Source organism: Denticeps clupeoides, chromosome 4 (assembly GCF_900700375.1).
Source record: "Denticeps clupeoides chromosome 4, fDenClu1.1, whole genome shotgun sequence".
In the NCBI taxonomy this organism is placed as follows: Eukaryota; Metazoa; Chordata; class Actinopteri; order Clupeiformes; family Denticipitidae; genus Denticeps; species Denticeps clupeoides.
In genome coordinates, this window is record NC_041710.1 from 33,595,979 (window position 1) to 33,617,019 (window position 21,041).

General features: G+C 41.1%; 1 protein-coding gene and 1 pseudogene across 2 annotated transcripts; both read left to right on the plus strand.

Annotated features, from left to right (window-relative positions):
• The first annotated feature begins 77 nt into the window (after window positions 1-77).
• On the plus strand, window positions 78-20,863 carry otoa (otoancorin). 2 transcript variants are annotated; one of them, XM_028975682.1, is made up of 30 exons: window positions 81-166; window positions 494-632; window positions 876-959; window positions 2,254-2,357; window positions 3,512-3,533; window positions 3,694-3,733; window positions 3,842-3,983; window positions 4,444-4,512; window positions 5,365-5,555; window positions 5,656-5,909; window positions 6,587-6,708; window positions 8,283-8,425; window positions 8,779-8,890; window positions 8,995-9,216; window positions 9,591-9,752; window positions 11,241-11,381; window positions 12,138-12,193; window positions 12,605-12,725; window positions 12,802-12,920; window positions 13,005-13,140; window positions 13,798-13,988; window positions 14,409-14,499; window positions 14,620-14,794; window positions 17,735-17,919; window positions 18,034-18,186; window positions 18,264-18,406; window positions 19,158-19,294; window positions 19,593-19,690; window positions 19,816-19,996; window positions 20,252-20,863. In XM_028975682.1, exons 2-30 carry the CDS (start codon window positions 578-580, stop codon window positions 20,329-20,331), a joined length of 3,729 nt encoding a protein of 1,242 aa, XP_028831515.1. In that variant the 5' UTR covers window positions 81-166; window positions 494-577; the 3' UTR covers window positions 20,332-20,863. The 2 variants fall into 2 exon arrangements, with proteins under 2 accessions (XP_028831516.1, XP_028831515.1); XM_028975683.1 differs by lacking the exon at window positions 494-632 and having other exon boundaries at window positions 78-166.
• LOC114789398 (uncharacterized) lies at window positions 17,109-17,256 on the plus strand (annotated as a pseudogene).
• Window positions 20,864-21,041: the final 178 nt, after the last annotated feature.

Sequence of the window (21,041 nt, forward strand, 5' to 3'; positions counted from 1 at the left end):
CAAGTTGTACACAGAGCATGCGTGCCCACATTGATCATATACACCTGCAGCTGAACAAAGGTAACCTCCCAGATCCCTGGTGGAGAGGGAGAACTCTGTTCAGTCTGCACTGACGTGGTCCAGGGACGGGTTGAGCTGCATTCTGTTTGTGGAACTGCATATTCTGGTGAGTTAAATTATTTCTAGTTATATTAGTTGAATATTAGTTTTCTTATCAAATTTTCCGTATGATTTTAAAACGGACCGCTGAATTTACTTTTGTCTATAGGACTATGTTAACTCTGTAAATGTGCTGTAAAATCAGAACTTAATTTAAATTAAGAAATCAATATAAATCAATTGAAAGTGACTGAATGCATGCTAGAGTGATGGAAAATTAACTGAATGTGTGTGAAATGGCAGTGATTTTATTCTGAGCATTGGGCTGAGTCACAGAATGAGAGATATGAAGAGTTCATATACACATGTTTATTTCTTATCCTGCATTCCATAGGGACCCTTCCAAGTGGAAGGTAACCAGGCAGCTTAAGCTCTGAGGCTCAGAATGAGAGATGAGTCTCTCTGAGCTCCAGATCACATGGTGATGAAATCCAAGGCGACTGTGGAAATCCTCGTGCACTCAACAAACAAATGTCTGGGTTTTACTTTAAAACATACACATGAGAGAGCAGGAGAGATCTAGGCATCCTTTATAAAAGAACATTTTGTGATTTAATTTGACCATGAAATGTATATCGGATGCTACATACTCTTTAGGTGCAGCTCTCTCATGTTCGAATGAAAGAAATAGTCAGTTACAGATAATCTAGTTTAAATTAAAATGTATATATTATAAATGTTATATATGTTATATACTTTTAAACTGGCTTCTGTAGGCCAGACAATGAGGAGTGTTGGTGCCATGAATCTGTTGGGGGACGGAAGTCTGATCTTTCTCTGCCTGGTTTGCTGCCTCACTGGTAAGCAGTAATTTGAGGTTTGAACTTCTGAAATAGATCTGCAGTTCTCTGTGCATATTAAATGTGTTTTCTGAAAAAGTTAAATACATCTCAGTACCGTGTGTTATGGAGTTCTGAGAATTTGAGAATAGCTTCATATTTGAACTGTTCAACTGTAAAATGTTATTATACATTAATTTTGTTATTACACTTCTACAGATTTTGCATTTGGTTTTAATGTATGAGGGGCCGTTTAGGAAATATTTCAGACTTTTGTTACACAAACACATGTGAAACACACACACATTCACATATGAAACTGACAAGCATGCATTTATACTACTGAAAACTCGCACACACACATATGAAACACTCACACAGATACAGGTGAAAGCACGTACATTCACTTATGAAATGCTCACACAGTTACATGTGATGGACTCTTATGTAATAAACAAAAATTAAAATTTTCACTATATCCGGAAGGCATTTCACTATATCCGGAAGTCGGTTCTATGGATTCTATTTTGGCGACCCGATTTAAAAAGCGGTAATTGTATTTTGCGCGTGCGCAGTCCAAACCGGGTCGCGACGCCGCTCTCCCTTCCTTACGGAAGATTCTCTGTCTCCCGAGCGCCAACGCACTACCAGCCACAGCGCGCCTCCTATGAATATTCAAATCTTTTTCATTTTTTTCTCATGGAGCAGTGGTGGCCTAGCTGTTAAGGAAGTGGCCAGGTAATCAGAAGGTTGCCACGTCAAGGTGCCACTGAGCAAAGCACCATCCCCACACACTGCTCTCTGGGCGCCTGTTATAGCTGTCCACTGCTCACCAAGTGAGCAAATTTAGAGGACACATTTCACTGTGTGCACCGTGTGCTGTGCTGATGTGTATCACAATGACATTCACTTTACTTTTTATGGGCCTTTAACACAGTTAAAGGCCCATAAGAGACCTTTTTACCTGTATCTGTGTGAGCATTTCATATGTGTGTGTGTGGTTTTCACATGTATCTGTGTGAGCATTTCATATGTGTGTGTGTGTGTGTGGTTTTCACATGAATCCGTGTGAGCATTTTATATGTGTGTGTGCATGCTTTCACTTGTATTTGTGTGAGCGTTTCATATGTGTGTGTGCATGTTTTTCACCTGTATCTGTGTGAGTGTTTGTTTCATATGTGTGTGTGCGAGTTTTCAGTAGTATAAATGCATGCTTGTCAGTTTCATATGTGAATGTGTGTGTTTTTCACATGTGTTTGTGTAACAAAAGTCTGAAATATTTCCTAAATGGCCCCTCATATTAATATGTTCACAGTTCTGCCACAGAAAACTGCAGTGGGTATGATGATGGACAGCAACCACTCGGCAATGGGCTTTCCCCCTGTCCCAGCAGGATTTGCAGAAATTGCAAAAAAACTGGTGATGTCCCCAATGCATGCAATGACCTGTACACAGTTCTGTAACATTTGAATTGAAATTGTAGTACATCTGCAGGTGTCACATGCAGTAGAGGCCAAAAGTTTGGACACACCTTCTCATTCAATGTGTTTTCTTTATTTTCATGAACATTGGTACGTTCTCACTGAAGGCATCAAAACTATGAATGAACTTGTGGAGTTATGTACTTGACCTGACCTCCACAGTCACTGGACCTGAACCCAATCGAGATGGTTTGGGGTGAGTTGGACCGCAGAGTGAAGGTAAAGGGGCCAACAAGTGCTAAATACCTCTGGGAACTCCTTCAAGACTATTGGAAAACCATTTCAGGTGACGACCTCTTGAAGCTCATCAAGAGAATGCCAAGAGTGTGCAAAGCAGTAATCAGAGCAAAGGGTGGAGATTTTGAAGAAACTCTAATGTTTCAGTTCAAACTCTTCGTGTTTTCAGTTATTTTTTGTTAAGTACATAACTCCACATCTGTTCATTCATACTTCATAATGGCCATGAAAAGAAAGAAAACACAGGTATGTTCAAACTTTTGCCTGTACTGTATGTGTTGGTGAACTTTATTTATGCCCCATCAGGCTAATTTGGGGACTTATTATTGTGTTAAGTCATTAGACCACCAGGGAGATGCTGATGGCATCTCAGTCAATCAAGCATATAACCACATCCTCTCCCAATTAGACTGGCCTGGGTGTTGTCTAGATTCAATCTTAGTACTGACAGTAATTTTGAGTATTTCACAAGAAGCAAAGAAGAAAAAATTAGGAATTATTAATGCTTCACTGGTATTTCATTAATAATACTTCTGACCGGATGATTCAACATATTTTTTGGAAGAGTTAGACAACCTACTATTCCTCCCACAGCAACAAAAAGCTTCAACTTAAATATCCAGTAATGTCTATATGAGTTAATTTTTTTGTAAAAAGAAAAGAGGAAATGACTCCTCTCGGTTCACTTCACTCGGTTTTTACTAAATTATTCACAGCAAGTAATGTGTAATTTGTAGGTTTTAAGACTTGTTTAATACTTGGTCACTGTTAATCTGTAAAGTACAAAAAATAATTATCAATAATGTTTTGTGTCAATTATGGACAAACTGTGACTGAATCATTATCGTCTAACAGATGCTGGAGTGCTTCAACATGGGTAAGAAAACCCAATTCCATTTTGTACACTATGCCATTATTGAATTTTATTTTATGTCTTTTTAATGCTTCTGTGGAACAGTGTACTAGTGACAAGTGATGAGGCAATAAAGTGATTTGACTTGATCAGAGCCTGATTCTGTCTGATCTGTTTGGTGCAGGATACCAGAAACCCACAATGATCAACTTCACCTTAAATCGGTAGTGAACTCCTAATTTTCCTCCACTTTCCTGCATTACATCATCCTCACATTTTCAATAGGTACTTCCCTTTATAGTCAGTGTTTCTGATCTGTTTGTCATTTTCAGACCTGTGCTTGTGGTGGAAGGAATCCCGCCAAACCCCATCTTTATGTTCCCTGGTTTGCTTTCGTCACTTCCGTCTCCTGCAGCAATTCCTCGCACTGCACAGCAGCCAAATATCTCAGTCTACAACCAGGAAGCAGAATGGGTAATTCTACTAACACGCACACATTAACTGATTCAGTTAACTGTAATCTCTGTTTCTCATTTCTGTGTATATTTTAGTAACATAAAGGGTTGGCAAAAGCGATCATGGTAATGATAATTCTAATTCTCATTACTTTTGAAGTGAAGTGATTGTCATTGTGAAACACTGCAGCACAGTGTTGTGCACACAACAAAAAGTGTCCTCTGCATTTAACCCATCACCCTTAGTGAGTATTGGGCAGCCATGACAGGCACCAGGGGAGCGGTGCTTTGCTCAGTGGCAACTTGCGGATCAGGATTCAAACCCACAACCTTCTAATTACGGATCTGCCTCCTTACCTGCTAGGCCACCACTGCCCATTAAAAAAAACAAAAAAACAATACCATTATGGAACCAACAACTGCAAATAGAAACTGTCTGTCTTCTTTGGAAATCCTTTGTGTATGTATGATGCATGTAGAATGGGACAGAGAAGCTGTGGAACTGCACCAGTATGCCACACCTTATTGGGACCATGATGATCTCCACGGTTAGTGATGCACTTTAGTTTAGCTCTTTAGTTTTAACTTTTATTTTTCAATTTCAGAGGGATTTAGGGAAATGTGAAATGTTCAACTACAACTGAAGGCTTCTATTATTATTTATTCTACTGTTTATTAATGCAGAATGTCATGCAATGTGTTTGCTGACCTGGAAATATTAGAGTGCGCAGATCTTGAATGAAGAAATCGTGGCGTTGATGTACAGTACAGGCCAAAAGTTTGGACACACCTTCTCATTCAATGTGTTTTCTTTATTTTCATGACCATTTACATTGGTAGATTCTCACTGAATGCATCAAAACTATGAATGAACATGTGTGGAGTTATGTACTTAACCCAAAAAGGTGAAATAACTGAAAAAATGTTTTATATTCTAGTTTCTTCAAAATCTCCACCCTTTGATCTGATTACTGCTTTGCACACTCTTGGCATTCTCTCGATGAGCTTCAAGAGGTCATCACCTGAAATGGTTTTCCAACAGTCTTGAATGAGTTCCCAGAGGGGTTTTGCACTTGTTGGCCCCTTTGCCTTCACTCTGCGGTCCAGCTCACCCCAAACCAGTGGAGGCCAGGTCTCCACTTTTTGTTAAGTACATAACTCCACATGAGTTAATTCATAGTTTTGATGCCTTCGGTGAGAATCTACCAATGTAAATGGTCATGAAAATAAAGAAAACACATTGAATGAAAAGGTGTGTCCAAACTTTGGGCCTGTACTGTATGTCATTAGCCCACTACAACTGAAAGCTGTTGATGTAGATGTGATTTCATTTAAATTTTTTATTACCAAAGCCTTAATTTACAAAACAAAATCTTGGCATTATTTCCTTCGTGTCACAGGATAACCCTCGTTGTTTCATGCGGGCTTTCATTGGTCCCCTTGCTTGGATGACTGCGATGCGCAATCCGATAAACCTAGACCCAGAAGACCTGGGGAAGCTGCTGTGGGCAGCAAAACCATTCCTCAAGAACATGTTCCCCTCAAATATTACTCTTCCTTCTCGTCTACCACACACCCATGTGGCTGAGATGTGAGTGAGTCATAAAATTATGACCAGTAAAGAAATAAAAAGTCTGTCTGCTTCTGGATCTGTACAATTGCAACATTTCCTCTATCAACCTCTCCTTCAGGATGAAGCTGTTCAGTGACATCTTTGGCTCCTTGTCTGAAGATCAAAAGGTTCAGATTGGAAACTGGGTAAAGGAGAGAGTCATGGAGAATAATTTCAACTGCAACCAAAATAGTCCTGTGCCATCAACACCAGGGATCACTGCACCACCAGCATTGATGAATATGGAGCCACAGAACCCTGGCATGGTAAATTCTGTATCAACCAAAGGCCCCAGATTACTTAATCTCAACAGCACACAGAATTTGAGCACAGGTCAGTTTCATAGTACTTTATTTATTTACAGCAATAAGTGCTGCAATTCAAACTAATTGGTATATCTATTAAAAAACTAAGAAAGAAAGAATGAATGAATGAATGAATGCCCCTCAACACATTTTGCTGTGTGCACCATGTGCTGTGATGTGTATCACAATGACAATCACATCACTTTCACTTCAATCTATCATTGGACAATGTAGACCACCTACTCCACAGGGTGGTGAATGATCTGAGAAGTACATTTAGCCACAGAATGACCAGTTTAAGGTGCTTTTAAGGATTTAAACTATTGTGTGTGGAAGACTATGTATATCTTTGTTGGGATGTGCAACAGCCGATGTGCAATCATATGCAATGCTCTCACCATGTACCAAATATTGCAATATTGTACAGCAAATGTGCAATATTGTATGCTGTCCTCCATATTGCTTTAAATCATCTAATTACAATAATATCTTATGTGCAATATTATTACTTCTTTTCATATTATGATTTCCTCCAGGATTAATCTTTTTTTTCTGATTCTGATTCTAACTAAACCTTTATTAGCTTGTGATTTTGTCCTAGTATATCTGTGGTTTCAATGGTCCATCAAATACTAGTATGAGTAGCTAAATACACGACCTCACTTCCTGGTGTATCTGACCCGTCTCATGTATTCCCTCTAACAGACTCCACATTACAGCGCTGTGTTGCCAAAATTCCATGGTTGAAGTCTGATGTGATGAGGATGATGGGACCTTTTGTGACACGTTTGCCTGCAGAAGACATCCAGACAATCCCTTCTGATGAGGTAAAATACACCATCCTCTAAAATAATTGAGCAGGATCTCTCATGATGACAATCATATGATCAATTATTATAATTTAATTTATAATTCATTAATTATTTGTTTGAATTAACCAAAATGAATCAGAATGTTACAACTTAATCAACCAAAATCTCAAACCAGTTGATTTATGTCTAAATTTACCTGATTGATTTCATAACGAACTGACAACAAGTGAACAGATATCATTCCATTATGGTTCACTCTTGCAAATTCAAGACACTTCATATTCAACTAAATTTGTCATGGCTACCAGCATATTTTTGCATATTCTCCCTTAAAATGTCAACATCGTTTTTTAACTTTTTTTTTTTTTTAAGTTGGGGCAGTGGTTGCCTAGCAGTCAAGGAAAACTGCCCCCAGCATGGTGCTGCTACCACCATGTTTAACTGTGGGAAATGTGTTGCTAGGATTAAAAGCCTCTCCCTTTCTTCACCAAACAGAAGCAACATCCATGTGCCCAAACAATTCCAGTTAAGTCTCATCAGACCAAAGCACAGACTTCCAAAACTCATTTTTACTTTTAAATGTTAACAAGCAAAACTCAGTTGGGTTATGATGTGCCACTCTTTGAGTGAAGAGTTTCTTCTGGGACAATGGCACTAAAGTCCACCACAATTAATAGACCTCACAGCTGTATTCCCTTAAACATTGACTCCAGAAGAGACCAGGTCAGCAACAATCATCTAGGTAGATAAAGTGAAAGTGATTGTGATACACTGCAACACAGAACACGTGCACTTATCCCATCACCCTTAGTGAGCAGTGGGCAGCCATGACAGGTGCCCGGGGAGCAGTGTGTGGAGACGGAGGTTTGCTCAGTGGCACCTCAGTGGCAACTTGGCGGATCAGGATTCGAACCGGCAATATTACGGGCCGCTTCCTTAGATGCCACCTCATGTGCCAAGCTGATTGATTAATTACTGAAGGTGTTTTTTGAAAGAAAACATTCACATGGGGCTAATATTCTTGACAACCCCATTTTTTTTACTATATTTGATACAAAGCAAACTTAAATGAAGTTTCTTCAATGCTTCAAACACTGGGAAGAAGTTTGGGAAATATTCCATAATTCCTGGGGGGGGCTAATAATTTTGGCCTCAACTGTAAATATAAATACCTTCTAATAACACCTACTCCCCATTACAGAAACATTTTAGAATATTGTCAAAATGTCCAATTCATTTAGTTCGGCTCATAGTCAGATTGAGCTCACGCAGTAAATGATTAGTCATCAAACATGTACTTCCGGTCTATAGTACCTCTATCCTTTCCTTTATCCTTTTAAACCTACAGATTTCCATTCCCGCTTAGTCTTGCACTCGTGGTCATGGTTTTAAAAATCTGTCATGGCTGTACTGAGCTGTCAGCCAACACTGACTGTGTGAATATTTATTTAAATGCACAGCATAACAGTCGAGTAAGGGTCCTGGCTTGCCTTGGACACAGGCAGGGAGGGATCCACTGATTTAATCCTTAAAAACCTCCCATGATTCATCACATCATTCTCCTTCCCTTTGTTTTTATGTCTTCTCAGTTGTGTAAGTTCTTCCAGAGTCCTCAGTTTGCTTCTTCATTTCAAGGAGTGGGAACAATCAACCCTTCTCTGGGCAAGCCTCTCCTCCAGAGACTACAAAGCTGCTCTCGTAACAGCCAGGACTTCCTGCAAAACAGTGATCGGTGGGACGTTTGTGTGTGTGTGTGTGTGTGTGTTTGTACCTGTGTATTGACAGTGTCAACCCTCTCTTGACCTCCCATGTGGTTTTCAAAATGTATGTCACAACATGAATGACTAGACTCCATGATTTCTTTTTGTCTCAGGTTTAAGTCTGAATAATAGTATAGTACATGGCTAATATGAATATCAGCCCTTCAAGTCTGACATTTTAAATATAAGTGAATGGCCTAGTGGTTAAATGTCTCCGGGTGCCTTTCATGGCAGCCCACTGCTCACCAAGGGTGATGGGTTAAAAGCAGGGGACACATTTTGTTGTGACAATCACTTCAATTTCACATGACTCTGTTCTGCACAGCCTGGGATCATTGGCCTGCTTCTTTGATGGTGATGCGTCGACTATGAGTGTGAATCTTAGTGCTCGTCTTCTCTCTCAGCTCGAAGACTGTAAAAACTCAGCCAGCAGTAAGGTACACATGCAAACACCCCACACACCCCCCCCCACACACACACACACACAGTCACTCACAGACTCAAATACAAGCATGAAAATGCATTCTTTTTCATCCTGCAGCTGAAGCAGCAGCTGGTGAAGACGGTCCTCTCCTCCTCTGAGTCGTCTCCTGGCCACGAGCTGCTGAAGACCCTGGGCTCATCGGTGTCTCTGCTGCCACCCTCCAAACTGGAGCGCTTCACCCCTGAGGCTCTCCAGGAAATCCTTCCCAGCCTCAGCAAGAACCAGTGGAAACCAGCACAGGCCAGCACCCTTGTCAAGGCCCTCCTGAAGGACTCCAAAGTGAGAAGATAGTTTGGTTTACCCATGAGACATTCTGACGTCCACATCCAGATTAACCATTTCTGAAGAAAGAATAAATAAAATAAATTATAAAAATATACACTCTCCTTTTCAATGCATAAATCATTGTTGAACTTTACTGCCATATACAAGATTGTAAGGTCAAGGGCATAGAGCTAATCTAAAATTACATTAAATCTGTTATTAGAAACCACACCAATTTACATGACACCAAAAACATTACCATGGAAGATAAGAATAGCAGTTACAACCAGCCACAAAGACTACAATGTGACAAGATTGAAATGCCACAATGCAAATATATTCAGATGAATCTTCTACTGATCTCTCAATTTCCTTCTCATTTTTTGTAGGACGTATCTGCTGAACAGCTGCTTTCTCTGGGCACAATGGTGAGAGGTGTAGCCAGCTCTGTACTTCAGAAGGTCAAAGCACAAGAACTGCTGGGAAATAAAGGACTGGAGATGATGAGCAGGACTCTGTCCAATCTGCAGAAGCAAGCTCTGCTAAAAGGGGTACGAGGGAAATCTTACCTAGAAGAGGGAAAGAGGGAGGTTGTTGGAATGATAAGATTCTGTCAGGGGTTGTCTGAAGTCTGGCAGAATCAGTATTAATTATAGTGGGGACAGAAAGTATTAGGCCTCCCTAAAATTTTCACTCCGTTATATTGCAGCCATTTGCTAAAATCATTTATGTTACTTTTTACCTCATTAATGTACACACCCATATTGACAGAAAAACACAGAATACTTGACATTTTTGCAGATTTATTAACAAAGAAAAACTGAAATATTAAATTAGTATTCAGACCCTTTGCACAATATTTAGTATAAGCACCCTTTTCTAATGCAACACGTTTTTCCACACCTGGACTTGAGGATCCTCTACCATTCCTCCTTGCAGATCCTGCCACCTTCTGGCAGGTTGGATGGTAAACGTTGATGGACAGCCATTTTTAGGTCTCTCCAGATGCTCAATTGGGTTTAAGTCAGGGCTCTGGCTGGCTGAGCCATTTAAGAACAGTCACAGAGTTGTCAAGCCAGGGTCATTGTCTTGTTGGAAGGCAAACCTTTGGCCAAGTCTGAGGTCCTGAACACTCTGGAGAAGGTTTATGTCCAGGATATCCCTTACTTGGCCACGTTAATTTTTCCCCTATTGTAACCAGTCGTCCTGTCCCTGCAGTTGCAAAACACCCAGCATGATGCTGCCACCACCAGTTATACTGTATTACACAGGTAATGAGCAGTGCCTGCTTTTCTCTACACATACTACTTAGAATTAAGGGCAAAAAGTTGGTCATCACACCAGAGAATTTTATTTCTCACCATCTTAGAGTCCTTCAGGTGTTTTTAGCAAACTCCATGTGGGCTTTCATGTGCCTTGCACTGAGGAGAGGTTTCCGTCAGGCCACTCTGCCATAAAGCCCCAACTGGTGGAGGGCTGCAGTGATGGTTCACTTTATACAACTTTCTCCCATCTCCCGACTGTATCTCTGGAGCTCAGCCACAGTGAACTTTGGGTTTTTCTTTACCTCTCTCACCAAGGCTCTTCTCCCCCGACAGCTCAGTTTGGCCAGGTCTAGGTAGGGCTCTGGTCGTCCCAAACGTCTTTCATTTATGGATGATGGAGGCCACTGTGCTCTTATGAGCCTTACGTGCAGCAGAATTCTTTTTGTAACCTTTGCCAGATCCGTGCCTTGCCACAATTCTGTCTCTGAGCTCTTCAGGCAGTTCCTTTGACATCATGATTCTCATTTGCACTGACATGCATTGTGAGCTGTAAAGTCTTATATAGACAGGGGTGTGGCTTTCCTAATCAAGTCCAATAATTAAACACAGCTGGACTCAAATTTTAGCAAATGGCTCCAATATAAAAAGGGGGTCTGAATACTTTCTGTACCCACTGTAAAGATAAAAATCTAAATCTGAATTTAGAGTCAGGATACAGATGTGAATTAATGAAATTATTCTAAATACTATATCTATGATTATTTGTCTGTTTAGATGCAAAGAAATGAAAGTTTGTCAGAGATTCTAAGAACCATCCCCAGTCCACTTCTGTCCACTCTGTCACTGGGCACCCTGGAGAAAGCCAACCTTACTTCAGTGGACCAGCTAGGGGACAGAAACTGGACACGTCCTCAGGTAAATAAATTGTAACTAGGAGTCATAGAAATTTTCTCTTGCATTAGTACAATAATTGTTAGTTAATGTTTTCTGGGAAAATAACATAAGTTGATTTGCCACTGATAATAAAAGATTTGTCACGCAACAAATTGTGAAATTACCCTTATACCAATTCACTCGTTCACTCTGCAAATAGGATTTTCGCAGTAGGAAGTACATGACTTTATTCTTATGTTCTCTTCTCAATTCTGTGTCAATGGACAGATTTACAAAGAAGAAATAAACATTCAATTACGACAATGGAATGAATGTTGGTGGTAGTGTCCTAGTAGCTTAGAAACTCACCTATGAACCAGAAAGCCTCAGGTTCAAACCCCACTTACTACCATTGTTTACCTGGGCAAGACTCTTAATTAACCCTGAGTGTTTAGAGAGGGACTGACTCTGTAAATGTAAGTCACTCTGGATAATGGCATCAGATAAATACCATAAATGTAAATATTACAAGGAAATGAAATCGAAACTCACTTGAACATGCTGACATTTCAGTGTTGAGACTGTGTTTGGTACAAAAACAATATTCTGTAGCCAGAATATCAATACTAACATACATTCATGCAAATGCTCAGCCAGACAATTTAGATTGCATTTTGCAATTTATAAAATGATTAGGAATTTGTATTATAGTAATATTGCCTGAATACTGTGACCCATAGTTCATTTGCATGAGGTAGAAAAATCCTCACTGTCATCACTTTTGTTGTTCCTTAAAAGTCTGCCTACCTCCTGAGGAAAATACTTGGCAAGACAATAAATCTGAATGATGTACGGTAAGTGACAGCGCCTGCACTATGTACTGTCACTGGAGTCGAATAATAAAAGGATTTAGAAGATGGTGGGATATAGGCTACATTGGCATTTTTCACTTTTTTCAGTAATATCAAGTGTAGCTTAATAAATAGATATTAAGAACTGACAGCTAGCTATGACTCTATCTGAGGAGCATACCTAACACTTTTGTTGTTTTGTAATTATTTTTAGCAACAAGAATTTTGAGAGATACATAAAGATTTATGTATCTCTACTTCCATTTACCTTTTGGTGTATATTAAAACTACATTTAAATCTATATTACTCTATTACTAAGTTTCTCTGCGTTTAATCCCCATTCAGAAGTACACTGTTAGTTTTACATATCACCTAATAATGAATGCATAATTTGTTGCATTTAAATAAAATAGGAAGTTGGGTCCAGCAATGCAGGGCCTTACCTGTGAGATGATTGACCGCATCAGCCAGAATTACACCATTGAATCAGCACAAGCACTGCTGCAGTCCCCTGATTGGCTTTCAAAGTCACAGGTGAGGCCACACAAACTAAATCTAAACACACAATACAAAAACTAAAATGTTCTCTCTCTTCCTCATCTGCTGTCAGGTGGCCTGTGTAGCGCATAAGCTCACTGCCAGCTTGGAGCAGCAAAGGGTGAAATATTTCAGCAACGTCAGTCTGGCTGAGCTGCAGAAAATTCCAACTCAGTTGCTCATACACCTGCCGTGAGTCCCACAGTGCAGCCACGGCCACATCATTTACGCATGTTTAAACCTCTTCAACCTTCTCCATGTACATCACACGTCTAGGGTGGAACAGATCACAGGTCTGCCAGATGCAGTGTGTGGCGCCTTTCTGGAAAAGATGCATCATGCAAACCTCTCCTGTCTACCTCAGAGTTCTCCGTCTCGGGCTGCACTCACCAGTCGGGCACTAGCCTGTTTGGTAATATACACAAGCGCTTATCTATACTCTCGTTTAACAAAAGGAAGCTTGGGTCCTTCACCATTATAGAGTTATTATCTGCCCCTGATGAAAACTAATTATTCAGGCACACATTTACATAAACAAGAGTGTCAAGTCTTCTGAAACTGAGACCAAGACATTGACAAGACTGGAGGTTACCAAGATTGAGACCAAGACTGACAACAGACTAGGGCTAGAATTACTCATAAACTTTAGAGAAAAAAGGAATTGCTGTAAAGTGTCATTACTTGTGAAAATTCAATGTCATGTTATCATTTATCAGACCAGCACAGGGTGCACACAACGGAATGTGTCCTCTCCTTTTAACCAATCACCCTTGGTGAGCAGAGGGCAGCCATGACTGGCGCCTGGGGAGCAGTGTGTGGGAACAGTGCTTTGCTCAGTGGCACCTTGGCAGATCGGGATTCGAACCGGCCCAACCCTATTGGCTGCCAAAATCAGATGAACTGTTGATATGTTTTCAACATGACCAAAAATGTGGTCATGACTACCACATTTTTATAACATCTGCTTTTTTTATCTGTGCCAAGTAAAAGTTGAGCAGCATTATACAGAAAAAAGAACAATAATGATAAAAAATAGTGTAAAACCAACCAAATCACTTCTGTCTCATAGGGTAAGAGCCTCTCCACTGTGTCTGCTGAAGAACTTCAGTCTCTGGGGCAGCTGCTCTGTGAGGTTGGCCCATCTCAGCTGTCCTTACTGTTGCCCCCGGTCCTCAATTCCACACTGGTGGCTCTCACATCCTGCAGTTTCAGACGGAGCCAACAGGCAGAATTATTCCAGCTAGTGACAAAAACCTTTGGGTAAAACACATACAAGCCAAAACACAGAAGCCAATGGACATACACACACATTCATACATGATGTTCAGAAAATGTGACCGGCATCTTCTGATATCCAAATCCTAATCTGGGCCTTTCAAATTCTGAGGACAGGCATGAATATCAATTTTGACATATTAATAAAAAGGCAGTGATTCAGTTGTAAATGAAGCACAGGTCAAACAACGCAAACAATACATGATGCATTTACAGTAATGATGATTCATAGCCTACTGTAAATAGCTTCCCCAGTGAACTATACCAAACTTTTGTTTAATGCTTTTTTATTGTTCAATGAATGAACATTTTGTAACAGTAAAATAAATCCTGTCCATGATGTATTTAATTAATGCCACCTCTGAACATAGCATATATATTAATACTTTTTTTTTTTCTCAAAAGGAAGCCGTCTGACTGGTCTGAAGAAATGATGAATTTGTTAAGACCCTACCTCCTGCTGGATAACTCCACCCTTAGATCACTTCCTTATCAGGTAGGCAAGAGATGGATGAATAGAGGAGGGAGATGATAAGAAAATGACTCCAACTATGACTTGGTCAGTTGTATCACATTTCCTTCATACGTTCTCTCTTTTTCTCTCTCTCCTTCACAGCCTTGGTTAAAATCATCGCTGTCAGAGTTAAGAGACACCCTGCAATCATCATCGGCTGTCTTTGTCCCAGAAGAGTTCAACTCTCAACCAGACCTCTCCACTCTACGCTGGAAACTTTTCACACTTGCCATCAGTGGCATCAGCAAGACAAACACTAGTCGCAGAAGGAGAGAGGGTAACCAGATCCAGCCAGACACAGCATACACTAAGTGCTAGGAATTGGAAGAATCTTCACTTATTTTAATAGCCTTACATTCCATGATACTTTTCTCATGTAAAACGTTGTCGTCATCGTCATCTTCCTCCACTTATCCGGGTCCAAGTCGTGGGGGTAGCATCTCAAGTAGGGAATTCCAGACAGCCCTCTCCCCAACCACCTCCACCAGCTCCTCCAGCAGGACCCCAAGGCGTTCCCAGACCAGACTGGAGATATTTCTCCAGCGTGTCCTGGGTCAACCCGGGGGCCTTCTGACCAGATGCCCGAACCACTTCAACTGGCTCCTCTCGATGTGGAGGAGCAGCGGTTCTACTCTGAGTCCCTCCCGAATATCCGAGCTCCTCACCCTATCTCTAAGGTTGCGCCCGGCCACCCTACAGAGGAAACTCATTTCGGCCGCTTGTATCTTCGATCTCGTTCTTTCGATCATTATCCAAAGCTCATGACCATAGGTGAGGATTGGGACGTATATTGACCGGTAAATTGAGAGCCTTGCTTTCTGGCTTAGCTCCCTCTTCACCATGACAGATCGGTTCAGCATCCGCATCACTGCAGATACTGCCTCAATCTGCCAGTCGATCTCCTGCTCCAAGATACTTAAACTCCTCCACTTGAGGCAGGACCCCTCTCCCAACCCGGAGTAGGCAAACCACCTTTTTCCGGTCGAGAACCATGGTCTCAGATTTGGAGTTGCTGATCCTCATCCCAGCGGCTGTGAACCTACCCAACAAGAGCTAAAGGTCAGAGCCTGATGAAGTTCTGCAAAAAGCAGAGATGAGATTCTCCTGCCACCAAACTCGACACCCTCCACACCACGGCTGCACCTAGAAATTCTGTCCATATAGAACCATACAGAACCGGTGACAAAGGGCAGCCCAACCCTCACCAAACCTCACCGGGAACAGGTACGACTTACTCTCACTATATGTTTGGGTCTGCCAAGTCTGTGTGGCATCTTCCCCTGCCATCATATCCAACTCACCATCAGGTGGTGATCAGTTGACAGCTCCCCTCCTCTCTTCACATGATTATCCAAAACATATGGTCGCAGGTCAGATGATATGACTACAAAGTCAATCATTGACCTGCGACCTAGGCTGCCCTGGTACCAAGTGTACCGATGGGCATCCATATGTTCGAACATGGTTTTTGTTATGGCCAAACTGCTTGCCAAACTGCGGCTTCAATAAATAAAACACCTCTTGAGTTCAGATCTGGTGGGCTGTTCCTCCCAATCACGCCCCTCCAGGTCAAACCTGGCCACCAGGCGCTCGCCCACAGGCCCCAACCCCTGGCCTGGCTCCAGGGTGGGACTCTGGCAACCCTCCAGGCCAGGTAGACTGGCTCTTTGTTTTTCCTTCCATAAAAGGTCTTCTGAATCGTTCTTTGTCTCACCCTTTACCTAAGACCAATTTGTCATGAGAGACCCTACCAGGGTCCATTGATCTACAAGTGCCCCAGAAAACATAGCTCCTAGGATCATTAGGTTTCTCAAACTCCTCCACCATGATAAGGTGACTGTTCAAGGAGGAGTCATGTAAAAAGTATTTCTAGAAATCTACTTATGTAGTTTTAAAACAGTATTTTACCGTATCATAAGGAGTCGCGGTGATTCTTGGTAATAAAATGAAAGTGATTGTCATTGTGAAACACAGCACAGCACACAGTGCACACAATGAAATGTGTCCTCAGGGAGCCCAGGGAGCAGTGTGTTGGGACAGTGCTTTGCTCAGTGGCACCTCAGTGACAACCTTCTCATTACAGGGCCGCTTCCTTAACCGCTAGGCCACCACTGCCCCAAATGTCTCTATCAGTGACACATCAATCTCTGTTCACTAGGCTTAAAAACCCTCCTGCATGGCAAATATAAATAACAAAGTGTCACACCCTCACCTGTCTTATCATGTAGCTCCTAATACTCAGAAATGACCTGCACCTGTCTGTCCTGTTTGGCCCTGCATGCCCTGCACCACCACACACACATTCTGCCAAGATGTTGACTGAAGCCTGTGATTGTTTCGTTTTGTTTCGGAGGCCTTGACTGCTTTCTTTGTTTAAATTATCATTTAAATAATAGGGTGGTAGTAACCAAGTGGGTAACACACTCGCCTATGAACCAGAAGGCCCAGGATCAAATCCCGCTTACTACCATTGTGTCCCTGAGCAAGACACTTAACCCTAAGTTGCTCCAGGAGTACTGTCCCTGAAACTACTGATAGTAAGTCACTCTGGATAAGGGCGTCTGATAAATGCCGTAAATGATATAAAATAAATACTTACCTGGCAGAGGAGATACTGTGATCAAGAAGGCGGTTCACCCAGGGTGAGGCTCAGCCATTGCACTCCAGCTGTGCTGACCCCTGTGAATTCCCCAAATGTGGTAATCTCAACTGCATGATTTCTGGCAGTCGTGGCCTAGCGGGTAAGGAAGTAGACCTGTAATCAGAAGGTTGCCGGTTCAAGTCCCCAAACCACCAAGGTGCAAAGCACTGTTCCCACTCCCTGGGTGTCTGTCATGACTGCTCACCAAGGGTGATGGGTTAAAAGCAGAGGATGCATTTTGTCTGTTTTTCACAATCACTTCACTTCAAAAAAAATGCTTGCACCTGGGTCCTCCGTCCCCAAACTGACAGTAAAAAGGAAATCAGACATTGTATTATTACTTTTTGTATATAAACTACAACTGACTGTCCTAATTGAATATTTCCAAAATAGATACTATTCAGATATCTAGGTATTTTTTTTAAGTTCATTTCACCATCTAGGTGCCAAAGCAGAGAAGAGGCTGTGTATTTCATTCATGCACTCACATTGAAATACATCTAGCCTATGCAGGATTTGTTTGATGCATTATCCAGAGAGAATAGAGAGAGAAAATTTTATTCTGCTGTTTTCTAGTTCTCTCCCTACTGCTGCCCACTGCAAGTGTGATCGAAGAGCTGGGAGAAGGAAATATTTTCTGGAGCTCCACCCAACTTGCCAACATGTCTGCTGAGACCTTCAAAGAGTCAGCTGCTCGGCTTGGAGAAATCAGAGACTACAGTACAGAGCAGCTCATAGCACTGAGGAGGAAATCTATTGAGGTCCACAGTCCGAAACACACACATTTCTTCAAACTGAACAGTTATCCACATGTATGCACATTCAAATACACAAACCATTGGCCTGTACAATATTCTTTGCTGTGAATGTTTTAGGTTTTGGGCCCGATTGAGGCTCTGAATGAAACACAGGTGGTGGAGCTGGGCTGCTTGTGTCAGAGCTTTACCAGCGAGGAGCTTCAAAAACTGAACATCTTATCACTGGACACACTGGAGATGCTCTCAAGCTGCAGATGGTCCGACACACAGGTACACTGAGTTCCAGACTCTCTGAATAAAAAATAGTAATATGAGTCATACCGACAGCAGTGAACTCTTCCTATTAGAGGAGGGCCGTGTGGCAGGGCTTCGTGCAGCACACTGGTATGTCCGTGGCAGGACTGGGAGAGCTGGAGATTGTGGGATTGGGCCAGTTCATCTGTGGGCTCCAACAGGCAGAGGTCAGCCAGCTCAACACCGCCACATTCAGGTCAGTAAGATTCACTGTTTTTCATGGCTTGATCATTTTATGTTATACATTTAGCAGGAGGCACAGAGGATGTGTGGATTGTTGTAGCCTAGTGAGTAACACACTTGGCTATGAACCATAAGACCCAGGTTCAAACCCCATTTACTACCCTTGGTTCCTGAGCAAGACATTTTACCCTGAGTGACTCCAGGGGGACTGTCCCTCTGGATAAAGCCGTCTGATAAATGGCAAAAATTAATTATGTAAATTTAAATCTCAGGAGAACAATTAAAATAGTTTTAATTACATCATGAAAAGAATAATTTCTTGCTATTATACAGTACTGTGCAAATATTTTAACCTGTAGTGAAACTAATGAAAGGTTTTTTTATCTAACTTGCTCAAGAACATTTAAAAGTGTAAAAGTCCAGTGAAAGTGAAAATAATTTCATTTGATTTGTGAAAAACTGTTGATATCTAGAGAACGGGGTATAGTCTGTACCAAAAAATAAATGATCTCCTACAAGCAAAGGCTACAGATGAAAAATACTATTGTATAACATCTAATATCAGTGTTTAATGGAAATTCTGCAATGAATGGCTTAGGTAAATCAATATCTGATAAAGGTTTGAAAGTATTTTTTTTTTTTTTTGCATTAACAAATTAGCTTGCAACTTAAATAAACACATTTTTTGCACATTTTTGTCTGGGTCACATGAAGTTGGAGGGTGTGTGGTTATTTGTTTTATCCATCTGTGTGTGCGCATGCAGGGAAGCTGTGGAAACGATAGGCCGTGCCATCTGCTCTCTAAACATGACAGAGCAATTTAAGCAGCTAGCAGTCAGCGTGTTTGGGAAACCTATGACCTGGAATGAGGGACAAGTCAGCACCATGGGCAACATCATCGGTGTGTAAGAGTTCCTGCAGTGTCTGAGTTGGGGACTTGACCATTTAGGGAGACATTTCAAATAGCTTAAAGTCCTGAGTGGTTAGTCAAATCTTCATCTCCATCACACAGATAACTAGAAAGAAGTCGCTTCTTGTTTCTCTCACTTTCTTTAAGTCATGAAGACATTAGCAAACACTCCATATAATATATGATGCATAAATGGGCATTTAGAGTGATATCTCTTAGAGTGAGTGGGGGTGTAATGCTATTATTTTTTTCTATGAAGTCTCCTCAACCATTCTCTCTGGCTTTCCAGCGAGTCTGAATTCGACCGAGCTTCAGAATTTGAATGCTTCTGTACTTCCATTTATCTCTTCATCTGCCATTCCACTCATTCCTCCTCAACGCCTGGCTGTGAGTGAAACAATTCTTTTCTACTTCGATTCAGTCACTCCATCTTCACGTTTCAGCTCTTTTGCTGCAATACTTGGTACCAAGTTGCATTCATACCTTCATGTTTATTTCTCAAATGTGAACAGGCACTCTCACCCAGTCAGCTGAAAGCACTGGGCCCAGACAATGCTGCTATGGTGACAGAGACTCAGCGGGCAAGTCTTAAGGATGACCAGAGGGCAGCTCTGGCAGAGGCTTTGGGGTTGCCCTATACCCGAACTGAGTCTGCCCCAACAGAGAAACCCTCTCCTGTACCCCTGAAAGGAGGTGAGAGCGACACCAACACACACCATGAATTTACCCCATGAATATGTACACTCATACAAGTCTCTGACAGCTGGTGGGAAGTGATGAATATGATAATGATGAGATCATGTGGTCATCTGTTATCACCAGTCATACTTTCCCAAACCACAATGATATGATTTAATGTTTCATTCAGCATGTATTATTTACATATTTTGTTCCTGCATATGTACATATATGGGTGAAGCTAATAAAACAATTTTATTTGTTTTTCAGGAACTTCTGGGCTGTGTGCATTTGGAGCTGTAGTTCTTCTACAGACTGTTTTATTAGAACTGCTGTCATTAGTATATTAAATGTTAGGGATCTGTTACTGCATGTCAAAAAATGCATGTGTCTTTAATATCTTTCAACTATAGATGAAATAGTTATTCTCTTTCACAGAGTTAAAAAGCACATATGTTTATATTTGCTTTTTTACAGGCTTCTGTAACTTTACATTTATTCAGGTCAGAACATGTGAAATGCATTCTATTTTTGGAAAAGATCACTTCTTTATATACGTGGTTTTAATGTCATGTAAAAAAAAACACACACACACACATATATATATATATATATATTTAACCCCCAATATCATACAGCTTCACAATTACACTTAATGACATGAAACTCTACATATTGACAGGAACTTTACTCCAAGCTGTCATGTAACTTCGGTCACGTGACCATTGAGAATGCAGAATCACAGCTGACAATCAGGTACTTAAAGAGCTTGGAGTCAGTTGTGGTTCAGAAAGTGTACACTATTGAATATTAATGGCCAGGGGGCTAATTTTAGTTCTTTCTTGTTTCAGCTCAGTGTATCAATAAAATATCCTAATTAAACATAGTGGACATTGTTATTTATATAGTATTTGTTTCCACAATGAGAGACACTTGTTGTTAATGGTCATTTTCATTGAGAAACCAAGACTATTGTCTAATTTCATAGAGGGGGCTAATAATTTTTGCCTCAACTGTATATCTTTCAGTATGACCATGACACTGAACAATTTAAAACATA